At 38.8% G+C, this 22,123-nt stretch overlaps 1 protein-coding gene across 5 annotated transcripts in view; it reads right to left on the reverse strand.

Moving 5' to 3' along the window:
• Positions 1-22,123, reverse strand: part of XPO1 (exportin 1) — a 71,839-nt gene that overhangs the window by 15,643 nt on the left and 34,073 nt on the right. For all 5 annotated transcript variants that reach the window (XM_034427295.3, XM_060692620.2, XM_087883303.1 and 2 more), the window contains 10 exons: positions 15,853-15,914; positions 15,700-15,744; positions 15,436-15,617; positions 15,077-15,125; positions 14,874-14,993; positions 14,637-14,765; positions 10,656-10,814; positions 5,446-5,643; positions 3,862-4,000; positions 3,294-3,475 (listed from right to left, as the gene is read on the reverse strand). In XM_034427295.3, the coding sequence (XP_034283186.1) occupies positions 3,294-3,475; positions 3,862-4,000; positions 5,446-5,643; positions 10,656-10,814; positions 14,637-14,765; positions 14,874-14,993; positions 15,077-15,125; positions 15,436-15,617; positions 15,700-15,744; positions 15,853-15,914 (1,265 nt within the window). The remainder of the gene's footprint in view (positions 1-3,293; positions 3,476-3,861; positions 4,001-5,445; positions 5,644-10,655; positions 10,815-14,636; positions 14,766-14,873; positions 14,994-15,076; positions 15,126-15,435; positions 15,618-15,699; positions 15,745-15,852; positions 15,915-22,123) is intronic.

Consider the following 22,123-nt stretch of genomic DNA (forward strand, 5'->3'; position numbering starts at 1 on the left):
ATAAAATTTTTATTTATGATAAAAAAATTAGAGCAGCATTGCAGAAAAAAAAGGTAAAGTAAGTGAAATCAAATGCTTGTAAAAAAAACCCATGACTCATCGTGTAATAAATGATGTAATTATGCAGAACATGAAGACATTTTTCTTGATACCCCAATCCAGTTAATTTAGCACTAAGGAAGAATATATAGTAAGACAAATCCTCTCCTGAGTAGACTAGTAATAGAAGTCCATCATTATGAAAATTTCATTAATATACCAATTAACGAACTGAAGATTTCAGAAGTAATAAAAAGTACACCAGTGAAAACACACCAATAAAACACCGCAATAAACAAATTCAACTGAACCTAATAAATATACCAGCTTTACAATAAACAGATGCTTGAATAAAAATGTTCCTGCTTCCTAGAAGAATAGCAGAAAGAGCAAGCCTCACAAAACATCCAAAGACTTAAGAGCAGCCATTAAAATGACTCCCCCAGTTTTGTTCCCATCAAGTGAACCAGTCCTGCTTGAAAAGTTTAATAGAGAATATGCACTTTCAAGCAGCTTGTGTCTGAATAATGAATACGGAGTGAAGGAAATTTTTAGAAGGCTATCCTAGCTACCCTTGCTTAGCTGCTATGTTGTTTAGTGGCTGTTCATAAATAAGATGGTATTTTTTTTAAAAAAAATCCAAATAATGTGCACTTACACATTATTTGTGCCTGAGAACATCATCACTGCCACTGCTGCATGAGACAACTTTACCTCAATGAGATGTCTGCAACCAGTAAACTTTGCAACATCTCTCAGTCACATAATTTGCTTAGCATTATTTCGCTTCCAATTTAAGGAACTAAATGCAGTGGCTAAATGAGGAGAGGGTGTATTTGGATTTGAAGGCATTCAAAATGCTGTTTGCCAGTGAAGTTGTAATGCTGGTGTTTGACTTCCATGAAAACACCACCTTTTCAGGATTTAAGACTTATTAGAAGTTCAATATAGTATTTACAAAATTGTCTTTTTTTTGTAGTTTTTATTTTTTACACAAACACACACACAAACACACAATGTATTTTGCTGAACAGAGTATTCAGCCGATTAACAAATTTAAACAATTTTTAGTCCTTTAAACTAAAATTACAATTTCTATACCTCCTTTTTTGCCATAACATTTATTTTCATCTATTTTGTACCAATATTACTCTTCATTTTCATCTCTAATTTTGACCAAATTCCATTTTCCCTTCTATTCTATATTAAACCCTTTCCCATTATCATCTAATTTTTATATCCATTATCAAATTAATTATGTGGTGTTACAGTTATTTAATTCTTATATTAATAATAAACCCAATTATTTTATAACATAATTTCCTTAACTAATAAATTCAACTAAAACCTTAGTTGAATTTAAAAATATTCTATTATCCTCTAATCATATAGCTTTCCTCTGTATTATTCCAAATCATCACTTAATTGTTTGTACACACACCAACGTAAACCATTAAAAATATTTCAATTATTATTCCAATTATTTTTCAATTCATTTTTACCATCATTTAACATTATTTCTTACAATTCATATTTCAATTCTAGTCATATACATCATATTCCTTTTCATTTTTCTTTTCCCTTTTCATTTTCCCTTCCCCCCTTTTCCTTTTGTGCCTTAAAATCCTGATCTCTGTTTTGCCCTATATTTCCCGTTGTTCCCCCTTTTCTTTTTTTTGCTTCACCACTGTTTATCCCACTATTTATCCCAGTATTATCATTCTGTATTTCAAAGTCCTGAACTCTTCTATTTTGCCCTATATTTCCTGTTATTTTCCACCCTTTTTCTCTTTTTTCTCTTTTCAATGTAAATCCCAGTGTAATCATTTAAGTTCTTTATATTCTTTCTGTTCCATCCTCCCTTCCTTATTTGTCTCTTTCCATCCTCTTTTTTTCATTGTTAATCCCAATGTAATCTCTAAAAACCTTTTTATTACTATCCACATGTTCAGTTACTTCTTCATATTTAATCACATTGTTTTTATCTTCTTTATTTTCAACCTCTATGTCTTGCTTCTCCATCTTCATTTTCTTGTCCGCTTGCGTATGCTCCATCTCAGCTTTTGTGTCCTCAGATTTTAATCCTCCGTGTAACATTGTAGTTATTTCTCTTATTTCCATTTTCCATGACAAGTACATCAATTTAATAATTTCTCTAATTTCCTGCGCCATTTTATTTTTTTTGAGTTAATATTATTCCGATTTTAAAAGTTCCGTTGTATTCCTTTCTTTTTTTCCCAAAGTCAAGCCGCTTGCAGGCAAAGATATCCTCCCCAAAAGTTCTCACGGCTGTTATCTGTAACGTTCACAATTTTCCAAAACAAAGACCAAGTTGCAATATTCCTTTTTACTCCTGAAGGTATCTCTCTGCAATCCACAATTTCCGATTGTCTAACAAATATCCATTTTGTTTCAATCTACATTAACAATCTTACTTAGCTTCTCTTTTTCTTTTTAGCTTTAAAAATATCAAATCAGTTTTATAGTCCAGTCCGAATTTAAACAGCTTTTCTCACTTCTTTTTTCCTTTCTTTTATTTATACAACACTTCTCTTATAGGGCTTATTGTCCATTCTCTTTTGTTTTTCTTGAAATTCGAAAAAGAAAGGGAAAAAAAAGGATCTATTTCTTTCTTTCTGATCCTTTAACCAATCTTGGGGCAATTTCTCTAGTTATTTAAAATTTTCCAAATAATTTTGTTCAAAAGTCAATTTTCCATCGGGTTTTTGTCCCTTTAAGATTACGCTTCAAAATCTTCTTTTCTTCCCCCCGTGCTCATTAGCCGCTGTTTTATTGCTAGGGGTCTTAAAGTTAAATTTTTTTTCCTTATTATTGTTTCAACCATGGGTTGGCTGTCACTCACCTGGCTTCAAAATACTCCATTCCATTCACCACTCTTGCTCAATGCTTAGTCCGGTTGCCCCAGCTTTGTGACAGCCGCAATGGCTGCTGTCACCCACTGCCAAGTCATAGAGAGTTTCCTTTGACCTTCGAGGAACTTGCCTGTTCCTCTTGGTCTTCCGAGGTGCCTCTCCTTCTTCCCCGTCCCTACAGGACGATTCTGGTCCGAAGACCCCTCGGCAGCAGTTCGTCAGTCCGGGTTTTCGCGGAGCTCATCAGAGTCTGCTAATTTCCTGACTGTCTCACCGCGACGCTTCTGGTCAAATCCCAAAATTGTCTTAAGAGGTTAATTTTCTTTTTACAAAAGATAAAGTTCTCTGAGAAGCTACTAAAGACTGTATACATTACTATACCTTTATTACTGTTACAAGAAACCTCTTCTCATCTTCTTCATGCATTGCTCCACTTATTGAACCTATAGCCCAACATAGGGTATTGAGATTTTTCCATGACCATTCAGTACCATTTACTTGATTGTGAAGCTTCTCTGTCATTATTCGTTCAGTATCTGCATAATCCAGATGGGTAAGATAAACTGGAAGAAATAATTTAAGTAAGGTGATATTACCAGGAATTCAGAATATCATTCTCCACTAACATTTAATGAAGTGCTAGAGTGAATTGTAAAATTTGCTAGTTTTTTACAGAGTTGAGGGAGACCAATGCAAACTATAACCAATTACCTTAATAAAAATTATAAGCACCTGCAACAAAAAATTCAATCTACAGAATCATGGCTAAAATAAATTTGCTTATGAAAATGATATAACCTATACTCTGGCTTTGCTTGTGGCTGTCAACGGAAAAACAATTTATCCCTTCCTATCAATTGTAATAGTATAAATTTTCACATTTTAGTTTTGGGGATTTTTTTCTTAACAAAGCAGAATTAAAGGTAACAATCATGCAAATATAATTTACCTAGTGTTTCTCTCATGTTCTTGTACAAGTTGATAGAGTCTGTATCTTTCATAAATTCTCGAACAACTTCTCCTTGATCATTTTCTACAACAAGTACTTCTTCTGGTTTTGCCATGCGACTAACCATCAATAATCGCACCTATATATTATATATATTTAAAAAACATAGTATGTAAATCAGATTTTTCACATTACTATTTAACTGATAGGCCAGATGAGGCAGAGGCTATCTAATGATTGAGAATTTATTGTTGATTATTGTAGTACAAGATTTGAAAAACAAATTACAAACTTGATGTACATTTAAAATGATAAAAATTATTCCTACAGAAAGAAACCAAAAATTTGTTCATTTGCTGTGGCACAAAACTCATAGAGCTGGAATCCTTAACATTTACCAGTGGGTGGCTGTGTACCCGTGACTATCACACTTACAACCCCATCAGGTTCTCTTTTACACCTCACCTTTAAATGTTATTGTTTTCAAACATTTATACAGCTATCAAACATGACTCTGGGCAGTGTACAGAATCATTAAATAAAAATATAAAGACAAATAATGTATATCATAAAAACAAACAAACAATTAAATGACATTTGGAACTAAAACAGATTATATCTTTTCAATTGGGAATTCTATTCATCTTGATCCAACCCCAGGGAAAGATCCAAGTCTCGGCTGCCTTTTAAAGAGCTATGGGGTTGTGGCTAACTGTAGTATTGGGGGGACTGAATGTAACTATTCCAAAGGAAAAGGGCTATGTGTAATGAAATCCCATAACTACCTACACTACTGCATTCTGAAACAACTGAAACTTGTCTGGTTTTCAAGGACAGCCTCATAGAGTATGTTGCAATAATCCAATTGAGAAGTGACTAAAGTTTGAATTACCATGAGCAGGTCCTCCCAATTCAGGAAAAAATGTAATTAGCACAGCTGTATAAAGGGTTTCCCTGATCTCAGCATCACATACTCTTCAAGGGGGTACCAGCCCCCTGGTACCCCCTTGGTGGGTACCCCCTGGGGGTCACCAGCCACAATGTAGGCAGGTGACCCCCAGGGGGAGGGCCTTCTCTGTGGGGGCACCTACCCTCTGGAATCAGCTGCCCCCAGAGATAAGGAGAATCCAAGACCTTGGTGCCTTCCGCCGTGCCCTTAAAACCTTCTTTTTCCAGCAAGCCGGGCTAGCCTCACACTTTTAAAAATGTTTTTAATTGTTTGTTATTGTTTTTAATCATGGGGCCAAATTTATATATATCTTTTTAACTGTATTTTAATGTTTGTAGTTTATGTTTTTACTTGGCTGTTCACCGCCCTAAGTCCTCAGGGAGAAGGGCAGTATACAAATTTAAAAATAAATAAAAATAAATAAATAAAGTAAGAGTTAGGAATCCAGACGCACCCCCAAATTGTACACAACATCCAAGTGGAGTAGCAAATCACCATCTAGAGTCCAAGATAACATATCTCCAGTTTCTGGACATGTATCTCCAGGAACTCACAGCTACTAAGTCATAGCAGGGTACTGCAGTAAACTCTTCCATACTTACAGAAAGTATAAATAAACTGGAGATTACAATTACCTTAGACAGCACAGGCAAATAAAGTTGTCTCCGGGGAGGAACATCAAAATGCTGAGTTCCTGATAGCAATGGAGAAGCTGATGTTGAAAATGGACTCTCTCTATATAATTCAGCAGCCAGATGATTCCAATACTCCAGACAAATCTTGAAGATTTCAGTTTCTTCTACTTCAGATACCAGCAACATGTAATGGAGAGCCTAATATAAATTTATTTTGGAGCTTAATTAATAAAAGATTTAGAAATTGCTCAAAGATTATTTCAAAATATCCCTAAAATGAAGTAGTAGCTCTGAAATTGTATCTACAACCCTCTGCAAAAAGAAAATTAAAAAATTGCTGAAATCAAGTACATTAAAATCTCATAGAATTCCAGCATTTAATATATTTCATTTTGTCATTTAAGTTATTGCATGAAATTGGAAATCACCATAGATGAGGTAAGTGAATAGAAAAGGCTGTTTTTGCTCTAATCTGTCTATATTTACATTTTCAGAAACATCCATCCATCCAAAAAAGGAGCAAATAGTTTATCCACACTGATCACTACAACAGAAAAAAAAGAACATGGAACACGTTCAGGTGAAATAATTCATAAATCAGGGCAGGCAGTGTCATTCATCCGTTCAACCAAGTTACTTATAATCTGCCTAATCATAGAAGGGCCTCTAGGTAATGTACAACATTAAATGAATGCAATTTAAAACAACAAACAAGGGAAAAAGTAATATAAGAAAAATGGAAGCATGTTGGGGAAACAAAACAACTCCACAATCAACCAAAATTAAGACAATATTTGAAGAGTGTCCACAAATCAATCTACTCCAAGATCAATGCAAATTTTGTGAAGAATGCTATTATCAGGGTGCAGAGGCAGCCACAAAGCAGATTCGTCTCTGAAGTCTCATAATATGACATCACTTAATTGGAGAATGGCAGTCCGGTATGTTTCTAGGCCCCAAGTCATGCAGAACTTTACAAATAATAGCCAATATCTTGAACTGCAACCAGAAACCAGCAGGTAACCAGAGTCCAGACTCTGCATACAACTGCAGTGGGATTAGTGGTGGGTTGCTCCTGGTTTGGTCCGGTTCTTGCGAACTGGTAGTAACGGTGGCGGGAGGCTCTGCCCACCCGCCCAGATGTTATCATGAACAATCTGCGCATGCGCAGAAACATCTACGCATGTGCAGAAGCGCGCGCTCCCGTTGCGAACTGGTGGCAGAGGTAAGTAGAACCCACCCCCCAGTGGAATGCAAATGTGATATATAAATACATTAAATAAATTTGTGCCACTGCATTTTGGACTAAGCTCTTGTAGAGTAGTCCAAGTGAGAGGTGACTAAAGTCATGAATGACTTGGAGAAGGACATCCTGATTATGCAACAGATGCATCTATGCAAACATTCTTCAAGCTATGGTTTCAGTTGCTTGTTGAGTAAAGGTAGCATGAGGACTCCCAAATTATGCACAAAATTTGTATAGGAAAGTGCATTTCCTAGTGAATCTCCAGAAATATAAAGTGTTTGAATCCAGATTAATTTGCTTTTGTCAGTGTTAGTTTCTTCCCATCCATAATCTAATAGCCACCTACAGTGTTTCCCAGAAAATAAGACCCGGTCTTATATTTTTGGGGGGCTCCAAAATAAACACTAGGGCTTATTTTCGGGGAAACACAATTTCAGGGTGATCAGTCCGGCTGGGCGCCCTGCCCCTGGCATGTGCACAAGAGGCAGCAAGTGTGCGGGGACTGACGGTATCCAGCAACAGCTGCAGCCTGCTGATTCCTTGGTTGGTGCACTCTGGGGCTGCGCAGCGCAGATGAGTTGATTCCCTGTCTAAGCAGATGATGTACAGAGGTGAGGGAGAAGCAGGCAATCTGAACGCCCCACGGGAAAGCCAAGTTGATGGGCTGGACTTCGCATGGCGCCACTGGCAGCAGACGGAGGCAGAGATGCAGGGCGGAAGGCAGGTGATCCCGATGTGCTGCAGGCAAGCCTAGAGATGTGAAGACGAGCCTCCCTTGGCCTGCCCACTGTCGGCTTTCCTGTAGCCCATGCAGCACATCTGGATTGCCTGCCTTCACCCGCGCCTCTGCTTTCGTCTGTTGCCGTTGCCATTGCATGAAGACAAGCCTCCCCACTGCCGGCTGGCCCTCCAGCCCGACTCTTGGCTTTCCCACGGTCCACACAGCCATCCAGATCCAGTGCCTCCCTCCGCCTCTGTTTAGATAAGTAATCAACTCACCTGGGCTGTAGAAGCTGCTGCCAGACACAGTCAGCCTATGTGCGTTTGCCACCTCCTGTGCTGGCCACCCCCACTCCCTTCACTAGGGCTTATTTTTGGGGCTTTGTAGGGCTTATATCAGGCTAGGGCTCATTTTTGAGTGATGGCAATGGGGACACTGTCATCACAGTATCACCTAGTTCACCAGAGGTCAACTGGTAACATCTGTATATTGATATCTGGCCCCATATTAATATTATTTCTTCTAAAGCCTCATGTGGAGATTATAAATAGAGCAGGGAAAATGCTAATTCCTGAGGAAGTGCACAAAGCAAGGCTAAACTACCATCTCTACAACATCATCACAATTGTCCTGGGAGATAAAGTTATCACAGTGCCTCCCATGCCCAGGGATGATCCAACAGGATTCCATGTCTGATAATATCAAAACCAGATAAATGAGATATGATCATGAGTTACGTCTCCCTTATCTGAGCCCCACAAAAAGCATCTGCGAGCATAATCAATGCCACCCGCTGCATATAGCCCTAACATTCCTAAATAGGCAGTCCCAGATTTTGCCTTGAAAGCAAAATGGCTTTTGTGCAATGTTCATATCTTTTCCTGCAAACTGCTAAGTTCTTATACTATGAAGCTAAACGCTTGGTTTTCATCTTTAGGATAGCCCATTCCCCACTTCCAAATCACCAATCAATCAAAAACCTTAACTCTGTTCATCTGTATTACTTTACCATGACCTCTGAAACGCTCAGAGATAAAAATAGTTTTAAAAAAAGAAAAAAGCGAGAGCCAATTTTTTTTTTAAAAAAAGTTTACAATTTCTTATGCAGTTACAGTATCTGCACTGATCGGGTAGAAGATAAATATCTGGATTGGAACACAATTGCCAAGTTGACAGAAGAATACTTGAGGCATTGATTTATCAGGTTTCCTACTTGCAGTTGGGACTGCCATCATGTTTGACTCCCAGCTCTCAATATACTTTTAATCAAATTTATGAGATAGAGAGATAAACTAAAATGGAATAGAAATAAGCAACCTGGTCTATTTTACATCTTGTCATCAAACCAAGTCTTGGTATTTGTTCTCCAAAGAAAGAAAGTCCAGCGCCTCTTGTGTGACAGGACCAAGGCCTTTAGGTCCGGTGATGGAGCAAGATACAGTGTTGCAGAGCTAGTCTGAAGAAAGATATTCAGAAGGCTAAGACTGATTATAAGACGAAGATTGAGGATAATTTTTATAGTAATAACATGAGGCAGGTGTGGCGAGGGATTCAACAAATTACAACCATCAACCAACCATTGTCATCCCTGCTGAGGGGGATGCTTCATTGGCAGAGGAACTGAATCATTTCTTTGCTCGCTTTGAAGTGGAGACATCAGACATAGCCACCAGCCCACAGTAGCCCCCACCTCATTGTGGAGGAACAGGAGGTGAGGGCTGAGGACCCTAGAAAGGCTGATGGTATCTCTGGCCGAGTGCTTAAAGACTGTGTTGATCAGTTGGCTGGAGTCTTTACCAGGATCTTCAATCAGTCCACTATTCCATCTTGTTTGAAGGCTTCCACCATTGTTCCGCTGCCAAAGAAGTTTCCTATCAATAACCTCAACAATTACAGACCAGTGGCACTCACTCCTATCATCATGAAGTGCTTTGAGAAATTGGTCTGCTGGCACATCGTTTCTGGTCTTCCGCATACATTTGATAAACACCAGTTTGCATACAGAAGAAATAGAGCTACAGAGGATGCTGTAGCCATCACTCTTCATACTGCTCTGACTCATTTGGAATGGGCGGGGGGGGGGGGGGCTATGTGAGTATGCTTTTTGTAGATTTTAGCTCTGCATTTAACACAATACTTCCACATAAGACTAGTGTCTAAATTTATGGATCTTGGACTTTCTTATGCAATCTGCCTTTGGATTATGGATTTCTTGTCTGGCTGCTCTCAGAGTGTCAGATTAGGTAATCATATCTCTTCAGCCCTTATTCTTAACACTAGTACACCACAGGGTTGCGTGTTGAGTCCTTTACTCTATACTCTTTATGTGCATGACTGCATTCCCACTCATGCTAGTAATACTATTACTAAATTTGCAGATGATACAACAGTGGTGGGACTCATCTTGGGGGGGAGGGGGATGAGTCTGCCTATTGAGACCGGTTGTTTTTGTGGTGTGGAGACAATAACTTGGTCCTTAACACCAATAAGATCAAGGAGCTTATAGTGGACTATAGAAGGAATAGATCAGACATCTAGCCCTTGCTTATCAATGGAAACCGAGTGGAACAAGTGCCAGTTTTAAGTTTCTGGGTGTTATCATAAAAGAGGACCTGACCTGGGGCACTCACATTGCAGCACTGGTCAAAAGGGCCCAGCAGAGATTATACTACCCGAGACTTCTCAGGAAACAACAACTGAATGAAAACTGCTGGTGATCTTCTATTGCTGCACTATAAAATATTTTAACTTACTGCATCTGTGTATGGTTTGCCAATTGCACAGTGGCAGTTAGGAAGCACTCCAGAGGGTTAACATCATTGCCCAGAGGATCATTGGTTGCCTTCTCCCCTCTTTGAAAGAGCTTTATAGTTCCCACTGCCTTAAGTTCAAAACATTCTTAAAGATCCATGTCATCCTGGGCACCCTTGTTTTGAACTATTACCATCTGGCAGACGGTACAGGATAATAAAAACAATGACAAATTGGCTAAAAAACAGCTTCTCTCCCAGGGCATTAACTATATTGAATTCTACTGCATAATGCAATACTAATGCAATATTGGGTTTTCAATTCAATTGTATAGAAAGTGAAGGATGTGTGTTTGTGTTTTATTTTTATAGTTATAATGTACACTGAAGATGGCATTTAATTTTGTTGTATGAGGTGCAATGACAATAAAGTAAACTTAACTCCACATCTTCAATTTGACATAGGTGTGAATAAAAATAAAAAGGAGCTTACTTCCATTAACGTCTCTCTCAGATTTAAACGTTTTTCTATAAGTTGACCATGCTCTTTTAAAAAGGTACAGAGAAACAAGCTCAGATTCTGAATGAAATTCTGTTCATCATCTTTTCCATTGGAATATGCTAGTCGAATATTGGTGTTCAAAGGAAGCATCTAAAGAAGGAAAATGTAGTTATAATCTTGAATTTAAAAGTTAAGTCCTGCTAATAATCTTATTTTTGTGTATGACATAAAACATACATAAATTAAGACATTACATTGTATTTATTTCCCAGAGCAGACTTTCTCAAGCTTTTTATCTTGGAGGAACCCTTGAAAAAAATTTCTGATTTCAGTAAATCCCTACATAAAATTTGCAAACAATATGAAAACTTGGATATACAATTCACTTCTAATCTGTTTTACAAAAATTACAATTTCCTGACAGAACAATTAATCAGTGGAACAACTTGCCTCCAGAAGTTGTAAATGCTCCAACATGTAAGTTTTTAAGAGATTAGATAGCCATTTGTCTGAAGAGGTGTAGGGTTTCTTGCCTAAGCAGGGGGTTGGACCGAGTGTCAGAGCATTAAAATTTGAGCACTAGCACTGCAGGGTATAAAGGTCAAAAAATGTATTTTTTAAAATTATAATCTCCCATAGAACCCCAGTTAAGAAAGGCTGCCCTAGAGTTATAAAATACTTCTTACACAACTTTCATCTGAGAAACTCATGGAAGTTCTCATCCATATACAGGACTAGACTTCAAAGGTATATCACTTCAGAAATGACAACTAATACTTCCACACTTATTGTAACAAAGCTTTTGCTTAAATATTCTGATTTACTTTTCTTTGAACTGAAGTTATAATTTATTTGAGAGGAATGAAATTTCAGACGACTTTCAAGTTCCACATGTATTTTCAGCTGAAGATAGTATACTATTCAGAGATACAGCGTTAAGGCTGATTTTGGGCAATTAAGAAATCCTTTAACTGTACCTTTTATTACTGAAACCTGAGTGCAAGAGGATGATATATGTTTCTCTGTTGGAAATCTGTTCACCTGGTTTTTGACATTTGCAATAGATGCAGTTCCTGGACAAGCAGCAGGTAGGGAGAAGTTGTAATCTGAGATTTAAGATGCGCTACACTAAAGATATTTGGAATGGGCTGGGCTAGAGAGTTTAATTTGGTTTGCTGCTTGTATGCATTACTGTCGCTGCTTAACTTGATTGTGGAGTTTTCCCAGATATAGTAATGGGAACCTATCTTTCTTCAGCAGATCTGGAATGGCTCTGGAATTCATGGCTGCTATGGCAACCATGGCACTGACACATGAGAGATCTCACACTATGCTATGGAATTTTGCAATGTGACTCCCCCCTGCAACAGAGGAGCACCTATTAAATCAGTCTGCTACAGCTGTTTTATGGATCTTGTGGCTTTTCAGAGGTCTTTTCTCAAGGGTTTGGTGGGCTATTCAGATGAAATTCTTGTCATCTCCTGGAATAAGGGGCCTGTGGAGTGTTGGACTGGATTGTAGTGGAGAGGCATCTTGTTGTGGCCCGTCAGCGGCCTGTGCAGTTGGCACTCAAGTCAGACAATGAGGAGGTTGGAGAAGATGTGGTGCCAGAGGCGGAGATTCAGCCAGGGCCTTCAGAACCTCCAGAAGCTCCCATAAGTGAAGAGGAAGAAGAGGAGGAGCCTCTCCTCGATGCACGAATGCGCAGAGCTGTTAAAAGGCAGGAGTGGCTCCTCAGGAGGTCTCCTCGAGAGTAAGGCTTGGGGCTAATTGGCCACTCCCCTAGCCTATTTAAGGAAGGACAACTGATGCAATTTGCAGGAAACAACTTCGTTCACATTCCTTCGAGTCTTGATTCCAGAAACGTTTGATTTCGGCTCTTGTTTTTCTCTTAACAGTTTTCCTGCAAATTGCTTCTGGGCATTCTGCCAACCACAGTAAGATTATGGTTATCTGAAATACTGTGCCTCAGAACTGAGTTATTATTCTTTGAATTCTTGTCGGCTGTTAATGAAGTTAAATTAACAGCTCTTGTTCAGAAAATACTGATTTAAATTGTACTTGTGTTCGAACAACTACTAAGAAAGCTCATTAGTAGTCCTTAATTAGTAAACTAAACTTTGTACGGCCTTTGTGTGTGCTGCGTTCTTTGGGGTCTGTAGCTGGAGCAGAACACATTTCCACATTCATTGCAGCTCACTGGTTACTGAGCAGTTTAGGAAAATTGAGTAGTAGAAATGCATTGAATGTCCCAGGAGGAAGATCCATCTTCAGTCTGATCTGTGAAAGCATGTGCTTACATTGGTGTATATACAAGTCATTCAAGTAGCAGAAAGAAAGCATTTTGCTACAGTTATGGCACTGCTTAATGCTACCCTTTGGTCTTTTTAAGGCGACTCCAACACTTCAATAGAAGAATATTCATCAAGACCATTTGAAGAAACACTGTGAAGATTTTTTGCAGCATTTGGCGGACAAAACCACTCATGAACATGAGGAGGAACTGGATTCCAGCTGGACAGCACCCATGGAGATGACTGGGGTCTTGTCTTATGAAGTGGAATTATTTTATGTTGGTGAGTCCCAAGGCAGTAGATGGGATCTTCACAGTTGGTTAAGGCCTCCCATGAATTGGCAGGAGATTGTATCCAGTCAGTAATCAATGCTTCTTTAAATAAGCAGTGTTGCTGTCACCTCTGATCAGGAAGCTTTTGCTTAATCTGACTGTTTTGGACAATTTTGGACCTATCAGCAACCTTCAGTAGCCCTCTGCTCCTTTTAACTCCTTCCTGTCAAGAGATTCAATTGACTCTATCCCACTTAGATTTTAATAAAACCCTTTCTACTTTCATGGGAGAAGGGTATTCTAATTGCAGCTGGAGTTCACAGGCACATGGTGTTTACATTTTTTATATAAATATGATCGCTATTTTATATATTTATAAACTGTCAAAGTTAGTTACCAAAAACCTTTGGGAGTGAATGACACACAAGCAAACTCAATCAATAAAATAACTCTCTGTGCATCAACACAAATACATTTCTGATTATTTAACTAAAATGATTTAATGCCCTTGAATATTTGTGTCTCTTCTATCCAAGCAGGCAGTCTGGGACACTCTGTAAAATTTCCTGAATGGCTACATCAATCTTTGAGACCAGGAGAACTTCTAAGTGGACCAGATGCTAGGCAAGTCAGAGGTAAGATTTTCCAATGATAGAATTTCAGCAGATTGTGAGCAGGGACCGCACTTAATAAGCTAGCTATCTGTAGTTAAACATGGCTATAAGGTATTTTCTAGTAATAGTAGATAGTAGTAATAGCAATAATAAGTAAATAGAGTTAAGGTGAATAAAGTAGTTCTAAATGGTAGGTGGAATAGAAAAATAAATTCATATAAATTTTTGAATGACAGTCCTGACTTTTCTGAGTGGCAAAGGAACTTAACCCCTTATAAATTTTTATTAATCAAATGTATATAGCTATCCATTCATAAGAAATGATTCTGGGCAGCATATAAGTTCAATTAGGAGTTACACTCTGAAGTATTTTACGGCCAAAAGGACCTCAGGTCTTACATCAAAGTGTAGCCCAAAGCTAATTATTATCTCCTTTCAAGACAGAGTCTAAATACAGCCCTTATAAAATCCTTATATATTCAAGACAAAGACAATAATTAGAAATTAGTTCAACTTAACAAGTTATGTGTATCCATAAGAAACTGGAAATCTCCAGTTGTTAATCTAAAAAAGTATATATTACCATGCACTTAACGTTTTGTAGTTATTAATGTGTAATTGTGTATTAAAGCCTTTGCAGTTGGTCAGGATTAAAAAAAAGGCTTCTGTAGGGGAAATGTTTTTAAACAAGCCAAGAGCAGCTTATTCAATGTGAGCAGGACATATATAAGGAAACTTGCTATTTATTTAACAGGCAAATAGAAAAGATCAATAGTTGAATATGAAAGTTACCTGTTTCAACTGCATCATGGTTAAAGTAAAGAGTGTGACAAATTGTTCCTCATACTGACTCACACTGACACCAGCAATTTCAGTCAGGCACTTCAAAGAAACATTTCGGAACATAGGAACATTTAAAAACTATAAAAGAAGAAAAAAACAACAACATAAGCTGCAATGTCTTATTAGGCAACCTCAATATCTAATTTTTGCTCTCAGTAAATTAATCTACACATAGCAAGTACTCACTTTGTATATTAATGTACTGATCAATTTGGTCTCAAAAATATAGCCCAGTGGAATCCAGTTGAGAAATCGAAGTAAGGTTTCCAATGTCGCATGAACAAGAGGAGCGTTTTGAGAGTTCTCCTGTTAATAAAATGGTATGTGAGCAAATCCACCTATATTGTGAAGTGGCATCTTATAAACAACAATTATATTATAAAACTTACCATCACAAATTGACATAGCTGAAATATCTGTGAGAATTCATTGCACATGCTAGTAGCAAGAGAAAATAATCAGGTTTAGTATTAGGCAGTTTCATTTACCACTATGCTACTATGGAGTTGTCTGGCATGTATCTTCTTTGGCACAGGAAGGTAAGAGACAGACAAACTACTTTTGTCTATGACAGAGGAAATGGAAAGTAATGGCTTCTTGGTATCAAGGAACACAATTCAACAAAATGTATCTTAACTGATACCACTTTCTTATGTTCAAGGCTCTTGACATTAGGTGGAGAATTTGATTTGTTTTTCATTACAATTCGGAATTCATTTCTGGTATACTCCTTATATTAATCACTTGCCTGTCCTTTAAATGTTTGGCTTTCACTTGAGTTATCTGTCCACTGGAAAAATCAAAAACTTCTTCACTCAATAGCTTCAAGATAACCATGTTGTTCTGGCAAAGGCTTTCACTTGTTCTGCTGGCCCCAACAATATCACTGATGAATGTTGGCCAATGTTTTGGCCATTCTTGTTTTAGTATCTGCAAAACATGAAAAGTGAATATAGTGAACAATTATTACTTCAGACTTAAATAATATATAAAGACCAGAAATTTGACTCACCTGAACAAGAATCATGTTCAATTTCCCAATGTATACTTTCTCTTTCTGAATGAGGGAGAAGGGAGAGGATAAGAGAGAAAAATAAAGAAATTAAGACATATCCTATTTAATTTACAAGGACCATCTTCTTATCGCCAAGGAACTTTTACTCACTTCAACACACGATGGATCAGAGGAGGTCTTGATAATTAAGCCAACAACATACTTTTTGATACCTGTAGACAGTAAACAATAATGACTTAATAGTAAACAACAGCTACATAAACAGTAAACTATCAGTTGCCAATTAGGTTGCATCTATCTTACATACATGCACTAGCTGGATACCCATGCTTTGCTACGAAACTATGTGATCGGGCTTGATAAATCGACACTTACAGCTTGAAAATTAATGAGTAGTTACGATCAGCCTCTCCTCTCCGCTTCTCTCCCTCAGCCTTGCCCCACAGAACCCTATCCTAACTTATCCCCTTCTCTCTCTCAGCCTTGCCCCACAGAAGCCTCCGCTATCCTACCCCCGGTTGCTGTTGTGAAAGTAAAACAAAGTGAAACTCCTGTCCTCTGCTTGCGTTTTGCATTTGGAACAGATTTCTTTTCAGGTGGGGAGGGGGAGTAGAACTCCTTAGCATCAGAGGGCTGTTTGGAAAGTGAAACAGTATTTGCTGTGTGAGCAAGGAGACAGGAAGGAGCCTGGCCGTGGCTTAGCGCAAATGTTCTGTATTAAAGCTGCTTTCTGCTGTTAAAGTAAAACTGAAAGTGAAACTCATCTCCTCTGCTTGTTTTTTTGCATTTGGAACAGATTTATTTTCAGGTGGGGAGGGGGAGTAGAACTCCTTAGCATCAGAGCGTATTAATTAAAATATAGGAAATACTAATGCTCTGATTGTCATTTTGAAAAATCCTTTCTTAGTGAGCACCTAGAAGCCAAGAGGAACATATGTGGCAAATTTCAAGTTTGTAGGCTTTACAGTTCTGGAGATTTCGTGATTACAGTGAGTGGTTTTCGCATTTATATAAATAGATTCACATATAATAATCTTATTTTTTTAAAAAATGAAAAATTATATCTTGCATTTTGAGAGACACTGAACTTCTGAAACTTTAGCAACTAGAAGCTTAAATTGATGACTGAAAGAGCCCCAAAGGTTAAATTCATGAAGAGTGGGCATGGGAAACCTGGAAGCATAATTCATAATTTGATCAATGGCAATCTTTTGAGAAGCTGTTCTCTCCCAAGATTCCTATGCTGCCCTACTAACTTTACCTTATCTAACTTGTTCCCCTGAGACTCTCAACTTTGAATTCCAGTACAGTTAAGTATCATCAATGTTCAAGACTGTACCTCATCTATCCACACTAATCAGATATGGAGTTGGATTAATTTAAAATGTGTTTTATAAATCTCTTAATTGGTGCCTACATTATTTCATCAATTCATGTGCCGGTACATTTCCTTAGGACACCTATACACCCTCAACGACTTTTAGCATAATTTATCATCAAATATATTTCTTCCAAAAGCAGTTACTATTAAGCAATTTTATAAAGTAAGCTATTTTATAAATTTTAGGAAACCCAGGAGTAGAAATCTATTCTATTATTATTTGCATTCACATTTTCTCTTCTTCTTAAGATATTGTTGTTCTTAGTTGCGAAGTCGTGTCCGACCCATCGCGATCCCATGGACAACAATCCTCTATTTTAAGCTATTAGAATTACATTTATTTGAATATTAGGATTTGGCTCTTTTTTGGACAGTTAAGTGCCCAGACACTTTCTGTGACAATGTTTTAGGATGTGTGTAAGCATGAATGTAGTAAGCTGCCCACAAGTTTATGCAGCCATGTTTTGGTGGGAAAAGTGTCTTTTCTAAATTATTTCTGAAATACAGTAAAATTCTATGAGCTCCTGCCAATCTAGCAGTTTGAAAGCATGCAACCGCGAGTAGATAGGCACCACTTCAGTGGGCACACTGATGGGGAGGTGAAAGGAACCCCCAACTGGGCATCCCCTGGTAACAATGATGTCCCTGGCTAATCTTTGGTCCTTCCAATCTATTAGATCTTTTAATCAATTTTTCAGCATTCTTTTCCAAGCTGTAAGACAAAAATGTCCACGAAATAGTTTCACATTCCCTGTCCAATACTGCCATTTTCCTCATTATTCTTGAAGATGCAATGTCTATATTAAATCTAGCACTGGTACAAACATTTCTGATATCTGTACTACAGCTAATAAGAAGTGTCCTTTTATAACACAATAGATTATCCTTCATAATTTTCCATGTGTCTTACTGTGTAAAGCCACAAATCCTGCTGCTCTGGCAAATTGCGGCACCTGTATAGTCAGATGATCATATTTTGGATTATCTAATCTTAGCTGTCAATTCTTCAGTTCCCATCTGCTAATCTCTTTTCCTTTTACATGGTTTTATTTTGTATTTTGGAGCTTTGTTTCCCAACAGCTTTCCTTTTTATCCCACATACTTTTGCCTCCCCTTCTTTCTCAAGAGCAATAATTGTATTTCCTTACCAATCACAGCACCAAGCAATCCAAGAAACAAGTATTTCTTTGAAAAACTTGCTACTTACAAACATATCAATATAGAGACCCATAAATAGTCTCCCTCCACAAAGTGACACTAAATTATCAAAATATAGTAAATGTTAACAGGGTATTCCCCTTATAAGAGGAAAAATGCAAAGAATGATGCTTAGAATTTTTAAAATAATTTTATTAAACATTACAATAAAAGAAAATAAAAGAAAATATAGAAAGAACAAGTTATACACACATGTATCAAAGACATATAAAAAAATGACTTTCCCCTTCATCACAAGTATAAACTATTTTGGAAAATAATCACCTTCTTTTAAAATACAAACTATCTTCTTCCCTTATCTATAAACAGATCCTTAAACCTTGCTCAGTTCTGATCTGCAAAAGTCCATTAAAGGTTATCAGCGATAACAACATATCTATTTTAATCTTGATCACATAACCTAACTTTAAAATTCCGTTTACTTTTAACTATCTTGATTTTCAACCCCTTCCTTCAAAAATGTTTTAGAACATGATTTACGTTTATTTTACTTTATCTTTTTGCATTACATTTCTTCATAATTTCAACAAATATCTTTTATATATCCAATATAGTAAAGTTATCCAAATCATTCTTTGTTATTTCTATATCCCTTTTAATTACTAAGACATCAGCCAGTTTCTTTGGTATATCCAGATATTTTTTCTCCCATATCATTCTTGTAGCCCACGATTTTTAAATCCATTTTCAGATCAGTCTCAATCTTGTCGGATAAATCTTGTTCCTCTTCCATACCATTTTTTAAAAAGTGTCTATAATGGCAGACACTCTTAAGATTAACTTTGGAGTCCATTGTTCATAAATAACCTTCATTACATCCAATTTTAAAATAATTTTCTGTATTAGTAATTCAACTTTGTATGTTCTTCTCCAATTAATCTTCAGTTCTTCTGGTTCCCTCTAGTGTCCAACCTTCAAAGTCCCACCATCGTCCCACCGTTTTTAAAGAATTCAAAACAAAAGAATTTTCCCAAGGGATTCTTACAATTTATTTCAAAATCTTGTTTAATATACATCTTGACCTCTAGTCTATTTGTAACTTTCCAAAGTCTGCATTCTAATTACCCTTTTGCTGTGTGTGTTTGTAATTTCTGAGGGGGAAATGATGGGTTAAAGAGCTTCCCTGAAGTGACAGTCCAAGTTTTTTGGGCCCAGGCAGATTTCCAGAAGCCTGAAGAATTTTTTTTTTTTTTGTAAACAAGTTTTATTAAATTTTTTCTTTCATTATGCATATTTTATGAACAGAGTGTTGACCGGGTCATATCTTATATATCACTTTTTCCACAATCATCCCTTTTATATATCATAAATTCATCATTTTTCACTGTGTCTTGTTATTTCATCTCTTTTTTTTCCCTTCTCCCAAATACAAATACTAAAGGGTAATAAAAAGTTAGAAATTTGCTGAAACATAGAGAGCTGGAAAAAGAGTATAAATGAGGAGCAAGAAAATAACATTGAAAGAAAAGGAATTGAAAGCAAAAAACAGTTAGATGATTTCACTGGGATTAACAGTGGCAAAAAAAGAGTGGATGGGGGGAATATTCCCCCAAAAGGAATCAATCAAAGGGTAAAGAGGGAAATAGTGGAAAGAGACTAGGAGAAAACTTGGGGAGAATTACTCGAGTAATATATTTAAAAGTAAGAAAATTCAGGAGAAAAGATGTAATAAACATAAAAAGAAAAGAACGGGATAAAAGTAGGAAATTACTAAGAAGTGGAATTTTGGAGAGAGCAAGGGAAAATGGTTAAAGAGGGGAAGAATAGTGGAAAGGAGTAAGGGAAATGGACGTTGCTTACCTGAACGTCCCTTCTAGGCGCGCTGCTGGAGAATCCAAAAGCGAGGGTTATTCATCAGTTCAGTAGTCAGTGCTGAGTGTAGGTGTCTTTAAATTTTGTAGCCACGCCTCCTTTGTACGTCAGAGGGTCAGATTTTGTTCATGAAGAAAAGGTTCGAGGAGACGTGAGAGGTTCATTTCCAGCAGCCTGACCGGGTGGGTTGGATTCTCCAGCAGCGCACCTAGAAGGGACGTTCAGGTAAGCAACGTCCATTCTCCAGCGTGCTGCTTGGAGAATCCAAAAGCGAGGGACATGCCCAAGCAAGTTGTAATTAGGGTGGGATGGAAGGCTGCACCTGCGTGACCGGAGCAGAACACACAGATTGCAGAACCCGCCGGCCAAAGGAGGCGTCAGCCGAGGCGAATGAATCAACTTTGTAGTGGCAGATGAATGTATTCAGCGACGTCCATGTTGCTGCCTTGCAGATGTCAGCGATGGTGGCCTGAGTCGCCCAAGCTGCCGTGGTGGATGCACTTCGTGTAGAATGCGGTAAAATCCTGCCGGGAACTGGTTTGTTCTGAAGCGTGTACGCCTTGGATATACAGGCCTTCAGCCATCTCCCAATGGTGGACGAGGAAACCTTCCGCCCCATTGTCACGGACAGAAAGGAGACGAACAGCGCTTCCGACTTACAGAAATGGCTAGTCCTCCGAATATACCTGCGCAAGGCCCTGCGGACATCTAAGGTGTGCCATTGGGCCTCTCGCGGATGTCTCGGGTCCGGGCAGAAGTCCGGAAGGACAACTCCTGTTGACAGTGGTAGAGGGAGTTGACTTTTGGCAGAAAAGATGGGTCCAGTTGAAGGACCACCCGGTTAGGGTAGAACTTGCATAGATCTTCTTGCACGGATAAGGCAGCCAGCTCAGAAACACGGCGGGCCGAAGTAATCGCGGCCAAAAAGGCAGTCTTCAAGGTGAGAAACCGTAGACTGATGGAACCTAACGGCTCAAAGGGAGACTGTGTAAGTACTTGAAGGACCAATGACAAGTCCCAGGTCGGGTATCGGTGGACGGCTGGGGGCCTCAGGTTCGCTGCACCCCGGAGTAAACCTCGGATCCTCGCATCGTGCGAGACAGGCAAGTCGTTTTTGGTGGAAAGGACTGTAGACAAGGCTGCCACTTGCTGACGGAGCGTGTTCGGCGCAAGACCCTTGTCCAGACCGTCTTGAAGGAAATCTATCACCTCAGCGACAGATGCGGATGTAGGGTCCACGTGGCCCTTGGAGCACCAATTGCAGAACGAAGACCAGGTGGCGTTATAGATGTGACATGTGGAGGGACACCGGGATGCCTGGATAGTAGAGATCGCCCTCCCTGAGATGTTGTCCCTTCTCAGAAGGATCTGCTCAAGCGCCAGGCGGTCAGCTGCAACCATTGAGGATCTGGATGCTGCACGACCCCCTGGCTGATATCCTGTCATCCGGAATGCGCTATGGAGGAGCGACTGACAGATTCAGCAGATCCACGTACCACGCCCTTCGTGGCCAGTGAGGAGCGACTAGTAGAATCTCTGCCTTCTCGCGCAGGATCTTGTGGACGAGACGTGGGATGAGCGGAATCGGGGGAAAGGCGTAGAGCAACCCGAGGCCAAGGAACTGCGAGTGCGTCGATTCCCTCCGCGAGCGGACAAGGGTGGCGAGCAAAGAACTGAGGAAGCTGGGCGTTGTCCCGACGGGCGAACAGGTCTATGACGGGAAGCCCGAAGCGGTGGGACAGCTCTTGGAAAATTTCCGGGTGGAGACGCCACTCCAAGTTGTCTATTTGCGTTCTGCTCAGCCAGTCCGCGGTCAAGTTTGTCGTTCCGGATATGTGTTGTACTCGTAGGGAGAGGAGGTGACACTCCGCCCAAGACAGCAATCGGGATGCCTCGTCCATCAGCGGTTTCAAGCGAGTTCCCCTCTCACGGTTCACGTGTGCCATTGTCGTCACATTTCCGTCCGAACTAACATGTGATGGCTCTCCACTGATGGTTGAAAATGGAGGA

This window comes from Pantherophis guttatus, chromosome 1, assembly GCF_059756535.1.
Source record: "Pantherophis guttatus breed Tessera chromosome 1, ASM5975653v1, whole genome shotgun sequence".
NCBI classification, from domain to species: domain Eukaryota; kingdom Metazoa; phylum Chordata; class Lepidosauria; order Squamata; family Colubridae; genus Pantherophis; species Pantherophis guttatus.